The sequence below is a fragment of the Dinoponera quadriceps genome, unplaced genomic scaffold (genome assembly GCF_001313825.1).
Source record: "Dinoponera quadriceps isolate SergipeBrazil2010 unplaced genomic scaffold, ASM131382v1 scaffold3736, whole genome shotgun sequence".
NCBI classification, from domain to species: Eukaryota; Metazoa; Arthropoda; class Insecta; order Hymenoptera; family Formicidae; genus Dinoponera; species Dinoponera quadriceps.
In genome coordinates this window covers 537,620-551,495 of record NW_014557750.1, presented here as the reverse complement: position 1 = coordinate 551,495, position 13,876 = coordinate 537,620, and the positions used below count along the sequence as shown (strand labels likewise).

Here is a 13,876-nt window from a genome sequence, read left to right as displayed (position 1 = left end):
GCATCGGATTAGTGCACACTAAAAGCCGCTACACATAAAAATCCAAATGCAATAGCCTAACCTGATTATTTTAACGACAAAATTAATATATGTTCTATTGAATGACATAATTATATTATTATATAGGTATGTAATCGTTTACAATGCTTATATGCTTTTTTATTTAAATAACTGTTTTATGCATAGCAACCTTCAGCATACACTAATTCGGTGTAGTACAGGTGACTGAATTCGCTAAACCCAGAAAACAGTTTTGCGTTAAGGCTCCTGAATACTTATTATGGCTATCATTCTTTGGTGTTGTCATAAGCGAAGTAAATCATGCCAATTTATGTGACGGATTCCCCCTTCTTTGGTGACGTCAGGAATGAGAAATCGTATGCCAAAATATATTAAAATACATGTCAAGATGAAAGAATATACGCACAAAATGACACTCGTGATTGATTTGGTACATTTGTAAATATCCGGGTGCTTTCCTTTAACCTCATCAATCAATAAAAGTCGAAAATTAATATAATACACAATTTGCGTTTTTAACCTATTTTTTGTTCATTCTTTCTGTTACGTTAATTTTACGGCTATTTATTAACTGTTCAGATTAAAGGAGATTTTTACAAATGTGCTAAATCGATTACGAGTGCCATTTTGTGCATATATTTTTTTATTTCCACGTACACCGTAACATATTTTGGCATATGATTTCTCGCTTCTGACGTCATCAAACAAAGACAATTACAGCGAAGGATCAAGAGCCTTTAAAACAGGTCACTGAAATTTTATGTTACTTTAACAGAGAGAATATATTAAAAAGTATAGAAATATGATGTTAAATTAACATACGTTGACAAGTAAATATCAATTTAACATTATATTTGTGTACTTTTTAATCCTTATCGGACGCTAGCTTTTTATGCGTGATTCTCACTAGGTTGTAGCTGGTTTCGGTAAATATGCGAACTTGTCACCTCCTACTTGACGTACGACCGCAGCGACGAAGTATTGTTGTCACGTGAGAGGTGACTTACGACCGATAAGGGTTAATACATTTTCCGTGTTAAAGTAACACAAAATTTCAATAAACCGTTTTTAACACTAAACTTTTTTCTGTGTACTTAAAGGGACTAGAAAGGCTTGAACTTATGGAAAGTTTAACGGTAAAATTTTATTCGGTACTAGAAATATGGGAATTCATTGAATTTGAATTTGAAATCTTTTTGTGAGCAATTTATTATACCATATATTAACGATAAAAATACATTAAGAAATTAAAAAATATTAATTATATACATACAGAGAGTCGCAGCTCGACCTATTCCACAATATATATCGCGTAAAGCTGTAGCTTTGCAAGGATTACGAATAATCTGATTGACATTTTTAATAGAGACGAACGATGCTGTGTTTTACAAATTTTCCTTTGTAGATTGAAAGGGAAAAAGGGAAAAAGGAAATTAATAAATATTAACATTAGGGAAAAAGGGAATTAATAAATATTAACAAAATGGCAGCAAGAAAAAACAAAAACATTGCAAAAATGAAGTGCTTTTTATTGCAATAGAATTTATATAAATATTTTTTGAATAGAGTTTTTAGTTAGATTTGTACATTGAAGGAAAAATATCTAAAAAATAAAAAAAATATTCGTTGGTACTAATAACATATTTATTTAAATCCAAGTCTTGTTATTTAAATATTTAAATAGAATCAACAATTGCTTTCATGAAAAACTATAGATTTAAGAATGTATATATTTTCGACTGCGAACTCGAATAACGGCCCCGAATGCGGGCGTTCCTTACATAAAACAGGGCTGCTAAGAATCTCCTGGACAGCCAATATTGACGGTACAGCGAGATTGCGGATAGGAACTTGGTATATGAGGAGTCTCTTTGAGGTCGGTAAAACTCATAATGCCATTAAGGAAATAGATAGACTCAATATAGCAATTTTAGGCATTAGTGAAATGCGTTGGCCTGAGTCTGGTAAATGTATAGTAGAAGATCATACCATATATTACTCCGGCGAAGATGGTAATTACCATTGTAATGGAGTAAGAATAATTTTAACAAAGGAAGTGGCTAAATACGTTAAGTCCTTTTTACCTATGTCCGATAGAATTATGTTAATTCAATTGAAAGTGAAACCCGTAAATTTAAACATCATCCAAGTTTATGCCCCCACCGCAGATAGCGATGAAGAACACATCGAAAAATTCTATAGAGATATTGTAGATGTAATGAAGCAATTGAAAAAGCAAGACCTCACAATTCTTATGACCGATTTGAATACGAAGATGGGAGAAGAAAGGGAGGATTAGTGGGCCACTTCGGTCTGGGCACGCGGAATGAGAGGGGTGACAAATTCGTAGGATTCTACAAAGAGCATAAAGAGTGTATAATGAATACATTTTTCAAATTTCCGAAGACGTCTTTATACCTGGTCCCCGGCTGATACCTTCAGAAACCAAATGGATTATATTATAATTAATCAAAGATGTAGAAATGCGATGAAGTCGGTCAAGAGTTACCCTGGCGCGGATGTACCGTCCGATCATAATCTAGTTTTGAGTGAATTACAACTCAAATTAAAATAGATCACCAGAGAGCGGGACGGATCCGGAATACTTTGACCTTCACGCAGATGTAATAAAGCAACAATTAAAAGACCAGTTCGTCAACCAGAGTGAATCAATGGGTGACACACATCAATTTTAGTCACAGCTAAGGGAAGCGATGCACGATGCCATCAGCCAGAGAAAGAAAAATTGAAGATACAAGAAACATTCATGGATGACAGACGAAATATTGAGATTGATGGATATGAGAAGAGAATATCGACATAAGGACATGGTTAGATACAACAAAGAGAAATTACAAAGAGAAATTAAACGGAAAATACGACTGGCGAATGAGAAGTGGTTTTCTGATAAGCGTATTGAAATTGAAAAACTCCAGCGAAAGCATGACAACTTTAATCTGCACAGGAAGGTAAAGAAAGGTAGGTATATATTAATATAATATAAAAGGTATATATTAATATAATAACATAAAAAGTATATATTAATATAATATAAAAATATATAATATAAATATATAATATAATATAAATTAATATAATATAAAAGGAGAACAACTAATCTGGTAGATAAGGAAGAGAGGTTTATTTTCGAAGATTGTAAAAAGTTGGAGAGATGGAAAGAATATATAGAAGACCTATTTAATGACTCCAGAATAGATGTAGGATTAGAGAGAGTACAGAATGGCCCGTCAATAACGATGAAAGAAATAGAACGTGCTATAAAAACAGCCAAGACAAGGAAAGCAGTGAGACTAGATAAAATCCCAACCGAAATTCTGAAGCTCCTTGACGTAGAGGGAAAGAGGCGCTTGTGGCGTTTATTTAATGAGATATACGAGGCAGATATAATACCGGAGATGATACCTTTCGATTGGTTATTGTCAACGTTTATGGCGCTACCTAAGAAGGTTAACGCTAAGGAATGTTCCTAATATAGAACAATAATAAGTGTGATGAGTCATGTCCTTAAGATATTTCTTCGCATCATTTACTCCAGAATATACAACAAATTAGAGGAACATATAAGCCAAACCCAATTCGAATTCCGGAACAACTTAGGAATCAAAGAGATTTTATTCAGCATGCAGGTGTTAGTACAACGTTGCCGGGGTGTTAACCATGAAATCATGAAAATATATTTATGTTTCATAGATTTTGAGAAGACATTTGACAGGATCCAACATGATAAGCTGATAGAAATTCTTAAGAACAAGATAAACGATAAAGATCTTCGTATCATAAAGAACTTATATTGGAATCAGAGTGCAAACGTGAGATTAGGCCAAAGTCGCTCAGAAGATATTGAAATTAAGAGAGGCGTAAGACAGGGGTATATATTGAGTATATATAGGAGTATATAGTCATCGCTCCTTTTTAATATTTACTCAGAAACCATCTTTGAGAAAGCGCTGAGTGACTTGCCTGTTGGAGTGAAGGTAAATGAAATGCCTGTGAATAACTTAAGATACGCGGATGACTGTATTGATTGCATTACCCCAGGGGAACTTCAATGCCTCATTAAGAAAGTAACAAAGGCGTATAATGAATATGAGTTAAAGTTGAATACAGCAAAGACTAAAGTCATGGTCATCAATAAAACACCGCAAATCTTCTGCTCATAACGGTATATGGTAAAGTATTGTAAAGAGTTCTCCACTCCAGATAATCTCTCCGATTATCTTATCTGGGTTGTATCTAAACGAAAAGTGGGATATGACCTCAATCAAAATAAGAATTGAAAGAGCAAGAGCGGCCTTTCACAACATGAAGAAAGTTTTATGTAGGAATTACATTAGTACGAAGCTGAGAATTCGGCTGGTGAGGGGCTATGTCTTTTCGATACTATTGTATAGTGTTGAAAGCTGGACGCTGACGGAGCTTCACATGAAAAGACTTTCGAAATGAGGAATTTACCATCATATGCTCCGAATCAGTTAGGTGGATAAAATTAAAAATATGGAGGTGTTGACTCGCCTTGGTAAAATTTGCGAGATTAAGAACATCATCAAGATCCGCAAGCTGGTATATTTTGGTTATATAATCTTGTTCGTTTTTGAGTTATGTTTATGAAACCACAATGTACAGCGCAGGACGAATCGGATTGCAGCAGCTCCATATGTTAATATTTCTCAATTTCTCAAATATACACAGTGTGCGGAAACTTTTAACGAAGCAGTCGTGTACAGATAGAATAGATTAAATCGAGTAGGAAAGTTTTGTACCATTTTGCAAAATTCATAATAATTAATAAGTAATTAATTAATCTAAGCGAATAAGCGCACAAGAAGCGATAAGTCGAACTCCGTAACATACAAAGAAAGCTGACTTCGAATATGTAAAAAAAATAATTTACTTCTTAGGATCTCGTAGCAAAGATAAGCAACAACTGACTTCGAAAGTAACGCAGCAAGCAGCGAGCGATGTGAGATAAGTTGCGTTATTCCATCATTCGAAATCAGTTATCATTTACCGTTGTTAGGGAATGCTAAATAAACGATTTTTCTTGCCATTTTACATGCTTAATGTAAGCTAGGCTAGTAGCCTATCGCTTTCTGTGCGCTCATTCGTTCAGACAGATTAATTAATTACTCACTAACTATTGTGAATCTTGCAAAATATATAATTTTCATGTACATAACTTTCCCATTCAGTTTAAACCATTTCACCTGCACAGAATCGTTTTATCAAAACTTTCCGGATACCTTGTATTTTTATCGTCAATACGCAGCATAAATAACTTACAAAAGGATTCGTATTAGTATTCAATTAATTATTGTCTGTAGCGAGTATAATTTTAACCACTTTTTACAAGTTCAGATCTGCCTGCCCACTTCGAACGCAAATCGTCGAAAGAAGAAAAAGCAAAACTTCGATCATATCAATTATAATTCTCGAGACGCCGATGCTCACTTCTGTCTGACTTGTCCTCGTATACGTGTCTCACCAGTTTGCCGTGCTACAAAGAAAAGGAGAAGAGGACACGCATATTTTCTAACATTTTCAAATAAACATTTCTCAACGGGGGCTCGTTTCGTTTTGGGTGAAGGACGTAAAGACGCGTGTAAAAAGGGGATATATAGGGGTGAGGGGAAAAGATTAGATCGCGAAATAAACGAGAGGTCTCCGTCGACGTAAAGCGGCTATAGTTACGTCGTTTTCTCGGAGAGAACATTGCTGGCATTGAACCGCGGCTATTTGCGTGCCGTCCAGATGGCCATTTCGGCGATGATGGAATCCGCGCGAGGGGAAGATACACGCGCTCTGGCTCGCGTGTCCCAGCCTGCCATACAGGCCGTACTTCCTCTCGTCGGCAGGTCGTAACGTGCCGTTCCTCTTCATCGCCGTGTATATCTGCTCGAGCATGCCGTAGCTCTTGATGAGAAAATCCCTTTGCGCCAATGCCGTGATTCGCTCCCTCTCCTCAGACTCCGATATGATTTCGGGCTCGAAGGAGTACAGGGTGCTGCTACTGCTACTGCTGCCGGTAGGAGCCCCTTGCGTGTCCTGCTTATTGATCTGCGAAAAGACAGGAGGACGATAATACTCTCGCTCGTTCGTTTCTTTTCCGCGACGAGACGATGGGCTATCCCGCGAGGATCGGCGCATTACTGCAGAAAGCGCGACGATGATGATACTCGCGCTGTTGTGCGCAGTTTTCGAAATGAAACGTGGCGAAATGGATGAGTAGCGTGGTGCGGAAACGGTGCACCGATGAAGTGAACATGGAAAGACGGAGATAAATCTCGCCTTTTCCCTGGTGATCTTAACACATTGCCAATCGATCCGTTAGATTTACCCTTTTCTCGACGACCAGTAATCAACTAGTCAACCTAAATTTTTTATGATCTATGGAGAAAAATTATTTTTCCTTCAAATTTTATTACACCGCTTCCTACATTACAAGAAATCGGATATGAGAACGTTTCACTTTTTTTGCTTAATGTAAGTTTAATTTATATAGAAACTTTATATAGAAAGTTCTATTTAGTGCCTCTAAATGGCAATAAACGTACAAAATGTAAATACTTGTTCTAAAGAGGATCTCAGCAAAGCCTCGTAAAACCCTCTGGGTCCTCCAAACTTAACCTGTTTCTCTAATCTTATTAAGATAATATATTCATTATTACCGCATAGATCATGGTAAATTTCTCGTTTAAACTGTTAACAATTTATAATATTCAAATTATTATTTATTTTATAATTATTATATATTATATATTTTATTATGTATATCAATTAGTAATATTATAAAATTTATATAGTAATATTTTCTCTTATGAAAAGTAAAAATCTGTTAATATAAATAAATATTGTCAAATGAATTTTACAATATTGATCGATGCATAATATTATATGATATACAAATATCTTAATGTTGAAGATTTTTAACAATTAGAATGAGAAATCTACCGTGGCTCATTAATGATCTATAAACATAGCACTCGACTCAGGTGTACTCAGCAATAATGTTTATTGCAATAACCTAAAATCTTAATTATTTTAATTAATTATAAAAAAAGAAAAGTATTGATTTATTTATATTTGGCTTACTTATATTATAAAAACTTAAGAAAAATTTAAAAGTATCTCAGTAAGAGCAACAAAACTATCTACAAGTAGAATTTTGATTTTAAATAGAAGCTGTATTTAGATTTTAAATAGAAGCTAGATTAAAAAGAATAAAAAAAGTTGCTGTTGGTTACAAAGTGCCTTACTAGATTTTTCATGGACTATTCAAGTCAATAGTAAAGCTACAGTTTCAGCTAGGAAAGTTAAATAAAAACAGATAAGGTTCATACAGGCTTTAGAATATCAAAATAGGCGTTAAATGAAATCTTCAGGTCGAAAATAAAATAAAAATTTCGATTCAAAGAATTCTTTCAAATAAGAAAAATTGATAATAAGAAATCATGTTCGGTAACTAGCTTCTTTGAAGGCAAAAAATAAAAAAAAAAGAAAGTAATAATAACTCTGACGACACAATGTTCATAAAAATGAAGAACCGGGATTAAATTTTTAAGCTGTTTCTATCAGATTTGTCAGAAAAATAGACAATGATTGTCATAAGCACATCTGATTGTCTTTTCTTTAAATTATGTAATGAAATCGATTGTCCACAATCTGTCCATGTTTATCCAACCATAATTCTGGTCTAACTACCAAGCTAAAATGAGTTATTAACAACCCCAGTGAGCAAAATGTATTCAATCTGACTTCATTTTGTCCATAATAGTCAAAACGTGAGGACAAGAATAGATACAGATGTGTGCGCATGCGCTGTTTAGATGTCGTTCATGTCAAGATATTAGAAAAATATCTCATCTAATAGCATCAATCATAATCGCGTCAAGAATATGTACACATCATTTGCGTACATTATATTACATTTTGTATTTATGTGATATCAATTATGTAATGATCTCTAAAAAGGTATTAAGTTGAAGTCACAATATGACATTGTCACAAATAATATTATAACATATCACATTGTGATAAAATGTGATCATTACATTTTTATTTGGGAAACGAACGCAAAAAAGCTAATAATCAAATAATTAATTTTTAACAGATTACTTGGAAAAGATTCACTTTATATTCACTTCTGTTTTAAAGCTGATTTTCGCTATTTTCTTTATTTTTTCAAGGATGAAAGTCATTTTTCTCACTATTTTTTACAACTAAACCGTTATCATTCTGAGAATTGTAAAAATTTAGATCAAGATATGTTATATCGCGTACTATATACGAAATGTGTAATTTTCGACGGTAAGAGGTAAGAGGCGCGATTGGCAATATGTTAAACGATTAAGAATGAACACGGATAACACCATTGAATTTCGAGAATAGAACGATTAAGTACACTGACATTTTTGTTAAACACGCCTGCGGACGTGCTCTTCTCCTGTCGTATAAACGTGGAATGTAATTTCTTCGGCGCATTCGGACTTTCCGGACCTATTTTATGCTCGCTCCATTTCCCAGATATCTTTTTGCGCTCTTCCTCCCGTACTTTTAACTGGAAAATGGTGAAACAATCCGTAAGTGAGGAAAGGTCAACAAACAATTAGCGACGAGACATGACTTTCAAAAATTGTCAACGAAGAATTCCAACGATCACGATTGGCGATCCCTGATGAGCTTCTTATTATCTTTATAGAAAACTATATTTATTATCATTATACATAGAAAAAACAATTTTCTTTAGATTTAATTAAAATTTCTTTAATTAAAATAAATTTATTTTTTGGAATTGAGCAAACAGACGAATATTTGATTCAATAAACAGGATTATTTAATTTCTCAAGCAATAAATATATTTTTATTTATTTATTTTTTTATATAATTATATATCTATCTATATTAATTATATATCTATATTTTTATTTATTTACTTTTTTTATATAATTATATATATAGTTCCACTGAAACAAAAAGAAGTACTAAATATTTTTCTAACATAGTGTTAGTTTTTTTTTAATAATTTATTGCTTGAGACAATCATTGTAATGTTCAGATGAAAATATGAAAAAGTATGTTATTTGACATAAATATATTTATTTTTATATTATATATATTTTTATATTATATTATATTAATTATATATTTATATATAATTAAATAAATTTTTTTATTGGAAACGAAATATTATTTCCTCTAAATAATACTATTTTCCTATCAAACAATATAATCTAATGAAACAACAATATTTTCACTCAAACAAAATAATATTTGATATTAAATTATAGTATTTATATTAAGCAAACACGTATATTAAATCCAGAAAAACTTTTGTATCTTTTTATTGTTCGTGTTGCTAATCATTATTTTACGATTTTACGATATTTATGCAAGGAGCGAATCAAACAAGTCGTTTTATGATATCGATAACTTTATCATGCTCGTAATATTAACGCGAAAATTTAATCTCGGCGACTTTTAAGAACGAAATCAAGAAACGATGGAAACATTTACTTCGTTCTCTTCCCTCTGCATCCTCGATGCTTCTTCTCGCGCTCTCGACGCCACCGTATCTTGGAAAACGGAAAGCGCATTTTGCGTGAAGAAGTGTCGGTACTTATCCTCGCCGGGGCACGGAAAGATTCTTCGAAAATTACCCGTGTGCTCGTCCTCCCACTTAAACTGTCGCTGTATGTAATCGTTCTCATTCTTTTCAGCCTTCGTTGGAGCTGTCGTGTCGTTAGTCTGACTGCATACGTTGTACATGACATTTAAGTTTATCATAACACCAGATTCTTACTGTCTACCGCGTAAGCAAAACTATTCGTATCACGTATCATTTATGTGTTCAGTCAATCACAAAACATGTATTAGGTGTACATTGAAAGAAAAGAAATGCTACCGTTCAAATAATATTTACTTGATTCAAATAAAATAGTTACTCCTTGACAAATAATTACTAGAAGTAGCAATATAATTGACTATATATATACAATATGATATTTCCATCATACAAGTAGACATTTACTTTTATGTATCAAAACAATTGTGACAAGCATTAAATTCTTAATATTGAGAATATCTTAATTTATTTTTAGAAAGTATTTACTGGAGATAAATCTAGATTTAAAACCTTTAAGTTTTTTCAATGAAGAAAAGCAATATTGCATATAATTCTAGTAAATGTTCTCTCAAATTTAGAACCATTTTACATTTATATGTTCAATAATTCAATTACAAATTAAGGTATTACTATGTTTAAATAAGTATTTACTAATTAAGCTATTAAGCTATTACTACTAAACCAATTAAAATATAATTAAATTAATAAAAATATTACTTGATTTAACCCTTTGTGTGGCAGTAGAAAGTATATTTCCTTTTTTCTTTTTCATTTTTATGTACTATTCACAGTTTAATAAAACCAATTATGATTTTACATTTTTTTTATATATTAATACTTACTTTACCATGGTCTAATACATATTTTCCATGGTCTTTATACCCAATTGTTCATTTCTAATTATTTATAAAGAAACAAAGTTGAAAAAAGAGCGATTTTTATAAAAAATCTGGTTTTTTGGAAAGTTTTTAACACATTGGCGACAGATGACGCATAGATGCGTTATTTAGGTTTTTAACTTGGGTGCGGATGACGCGAAGGCATACGTTTCTTTGGGAGAGAAGAAAGTGTACTTTTCATATTTTTAATATCATAATATTTATTAGATAAAGAGTTACAACAAAATTTTTTCTAATATTACCCGAGTATAGACGCGAAACCGCCCCATACTCACGTCAAGCACGGCGCGTAATGCCCTATTGCCAATGTGTTAAGATAGGAGACTAAAAATTTTATTAAATATTCTTCATATGTCAAAATATAATATATATTTTTTCCAGAATTTTTTGTAGGCTAGATTTTTTTATTAAAAAATTACTTGTCTACTGTGTGAAAATAAAATTACACCATGTTACAAATTTCTTGCATTTTTCTCATGAAGAGTCGTTCTTTGGTAAATAGGATACACTACGAAATACGAATATGACCTAAAAAATTGTGTCATGTAAGGTTTTTAAGAAAAAATGGGTTGAAACCCTAAAAAACGCGTTTTTATAAATTCATAACGCATAACACCAGATATTCCAGCTTTGGAAAAGTCTGACATTGGAGCTTGAACTTTTATCTTTCTATTAAAAAGTTAAAAACTGAAAGTGCAATTTCGTGGAATCCATCCTTACACTAATTTATCTCTATATGGCAGCCAAATTGATTCTTCCATTTTAAATTTTTGAAATGTGACTTTAGATTTGTAATCAGTGACTGAAACAACTAGAATTGCAAGATTTCACAGAAATCCATCAGTTAGAAAATATGTGCCATACAAAGGGTTAAGAGACTGAAAAACAGTTAATTACGTTTACTTGATTCTAGCATTATTCTTTTCAGTATTTCTGTAAATTAATTCGCTGCTTTTGTTATCAAAAAAAGAATTTATTTATCAATAGAAAGTATATGATTTTAATTATCGAAATAATAATTTCCGTTATTACCAACTGGACCATCGCGACAGAATAACTTGGCAATTTTGAATCAATAAAATCGTCGATAAATTTTCGAATATCTTCTATTATTTTAAAATATGCATTAATTAAATGATGTAACGACCGAAACAGGTAAAAATCTGATGGGGCAAGATCTGGAGAATAAATTAGATGCGATGCAACTTCCCAGTGTATAGTATAATCTGTATTAAAAATTGCGTCTTTTTATTCTTTTGGTTACGTAAAGTGGTGCGTCATAAAGCTGAGTTGCTTGAAATTTTCTTAAAAACTCTGATACCATTTTTTATAATTTGTATGACTTACAATACCAAGAACCATATAAATCATTTTGTGATTTCAGCAACATTTTTTACGATTAATCTATACATTGATATTTTCTATTTATAAATTCTGCACAAGAGATTAGTAGAAATTGATTAATCAAAATAGGTACTCAGAACTCGCATGTGGCGAGAAATTAATCGTGCAAGTATAAATCATCGTGGTTCCTCGATGCTCGATTTATTTATAATCCTACCCATTTATACCCTGAAGAAGTCGCTCCCTAATTCGCTTCCTGTCCTCCTCTATTATCTTCTTCTTATCATATTGTTGCAGATTTAATATATCAAAAGTGTCCATCAGCAGCCCCTCTTTCACATCCTTATCTAGTTGAGCGTCTGTATGAAAGCTTGGTGAGTGATTCACCTGTGATGAATTTATCGATCATTTTTCAAACGAAAAACAGTTATTTTTTATCGAAACTTTTTTCCTAATTCTCCTTAGAACTTATTATACTTGCTAGGATATGATAATTTATGATAGTTCACTTTATAATAATTCATAATGCGTTTAATATATCATTTTTACAACGCTCCGTAAAAATACACAGGACATTTAACGATACACTTTTCTTTTTAACTTTTCTACTTCTTCTATATCATCAGTGTCCATCGAACGTAATGTTGAGTTTCAACTTTCCTTTTTAGCAGTTATATTGAGTTGATTTCTCGATAAGTTTATTCAGATTTTTACGAAAAATTTATCATGCCAACTTATGTCAATAATCGAACATAAATTTTTTGTTTTTTTTCGATGGACTGTTATCAAAAAAACGATCAATACATTACAATATATATTGAATCAAGTTATATCCAATTACAAAAAAAATATCAGCTTTTTGTTAAAATTTGCACGAACTTATTAAACCAGTCAATATTTATTTGTATAGATTGATATTTCATGATACTTTTATTCTTTCTTAGAGATCTCCCAGAAACAAAGTAAAAATTTACTTGCATTTTTAAATGAAATAAATTAGTCCTCTAATTTAATTAATTCTACAACTGGGTATATCAAGAGTTAATATATATATTTTCAAAGACCTACCTCAAGAAGGTAAGGCTTGAGCTTCCAATCGATCAGAATGTCAAATCCTAGAAGTTCGAAGCACGCGGACGTCTTGTCATGCGTAGGGAAGCACGCGTGATAACTGTGCTTTAACACGGGATACGCAGCGAGCGCGGTTTTAATTATGATCTCATCGATCTTGCCCCATAATTCATCCACGTCGACGTCTTGCGTTCTCAGCCACTTGTTTAACACCGAAATCTTCCTGTAAAACGCAATTCATATTCCATTCCGTCCTTGACTCATTTATCTCACGCCCGTTTCAATCATGGTTTAAATGTAATCAACTAGATGGAATCGAGTTGACACATCGCATTGGTCAATTAGCTGAATTGATCAATGCGATTGACCAATTTCGTTAAGTTAATTCGTTGATTACATTTAAACCATGATGGTAGAAACGGACATTATATAAATTATTAATTCTAGCCGAGTCGAAATTTTGACCCTATATTAAATATTTAATTCTACAACACAGCAGTGGCTAAGATAGCAAAATAGTCTCAATTTCAATCCTAAAAATATCACTTTTTTTGCTTTGACTATGATGATATCTGAAATTTTTATCTTTTCTATTTTAGCGTCAAAATAGGTTAGCCAAGGAGGAATTAAAATTAAATCTGTTGAATTAAAGATTCGATAGAGAAATTAACAAACGTCAGTATCGTCAAAATAAGTTTGCTCTAATTTATAGGTCTTCTAAATAGTCGCAAATCTTTCAACTGGGTGCACTAGACAAAAAACATTCGCAATGTGCGACACGAGATTCCATCGTGTGACACTGAAGAAGCTTATTTAAAGCAAAGTAGGGTATTATGTTCACAAGATTTAATAAAACACAAAGAGGGTAAATAATATGTAACATTTATGTTGACTTTGCGCC

The 13,876-nt window shown here is 32.3% G+C and overlaps 2 protein-coding genes across 2 annotated transcripts in view; one reads left to right on the top strand and one right to left on the bottom strand.

Annotated features, from left to right (window-relative positions):
- The first annotated feature begins 2,792 nt into the window (after positions 1 to 2,792).
- On the top strand, positions 2,793 to 4,202 carry LOC106749428. The gene is made up of 5 exons (XM_014628857.1): positions 2,793 to 3,000; positions 3,148 to 3,488; positions 3,578 to 3,668; positions 3,733 to 3,921; positions 3,970 to 4,202. Exons 1-5 carry the CDS (start codon positions 2,793 to 2,795, stop codon positions 4,200 to 4,202), a joined length of 1,062 nt encoding a protein of 353 aa, XP_014484343.1.
- Positions 3,132 to 13,876, bottom strand: part of LOC106749440 (tubulin polyglutamylase TTLL13-like) — a 28,114-nt gene continuing 17,369 nt past the window's right edge. Inside the window, exons 15-20 of the mRNA XM_014628883.1 lie at positions 12,973 to 13,198; positions 12,122 to 12,291; positions 9,553 to 9,787; positions 8,447 to 8,596; positions 5,731 to 6,096; positions 3,132 to 5,536 (exon numbers count right to left, since the gene is read on the bottom strand). Of these exons, the coding sequence (XP_014484369.1) occupies positions 5,459 to 5,536; positions 5,731 to 6,096; positions 8,447 to 8,596; positions 9,553 to 9,787; positions 12,122 to 12,291; positions 12,973 to 13,198 (1,225 nt within the window). The 3' untranslated portion in view covers positions 3,132 to 5,458. The remainder of the gene's footprint in view (positions 5,537 to 5,730; positions 6,097 to 8,446; positions 8,597 to 9,552; positions 9,788 to 12,121; positions 12,292 to 12,972; positions 13,199 to 13,876) is intronic.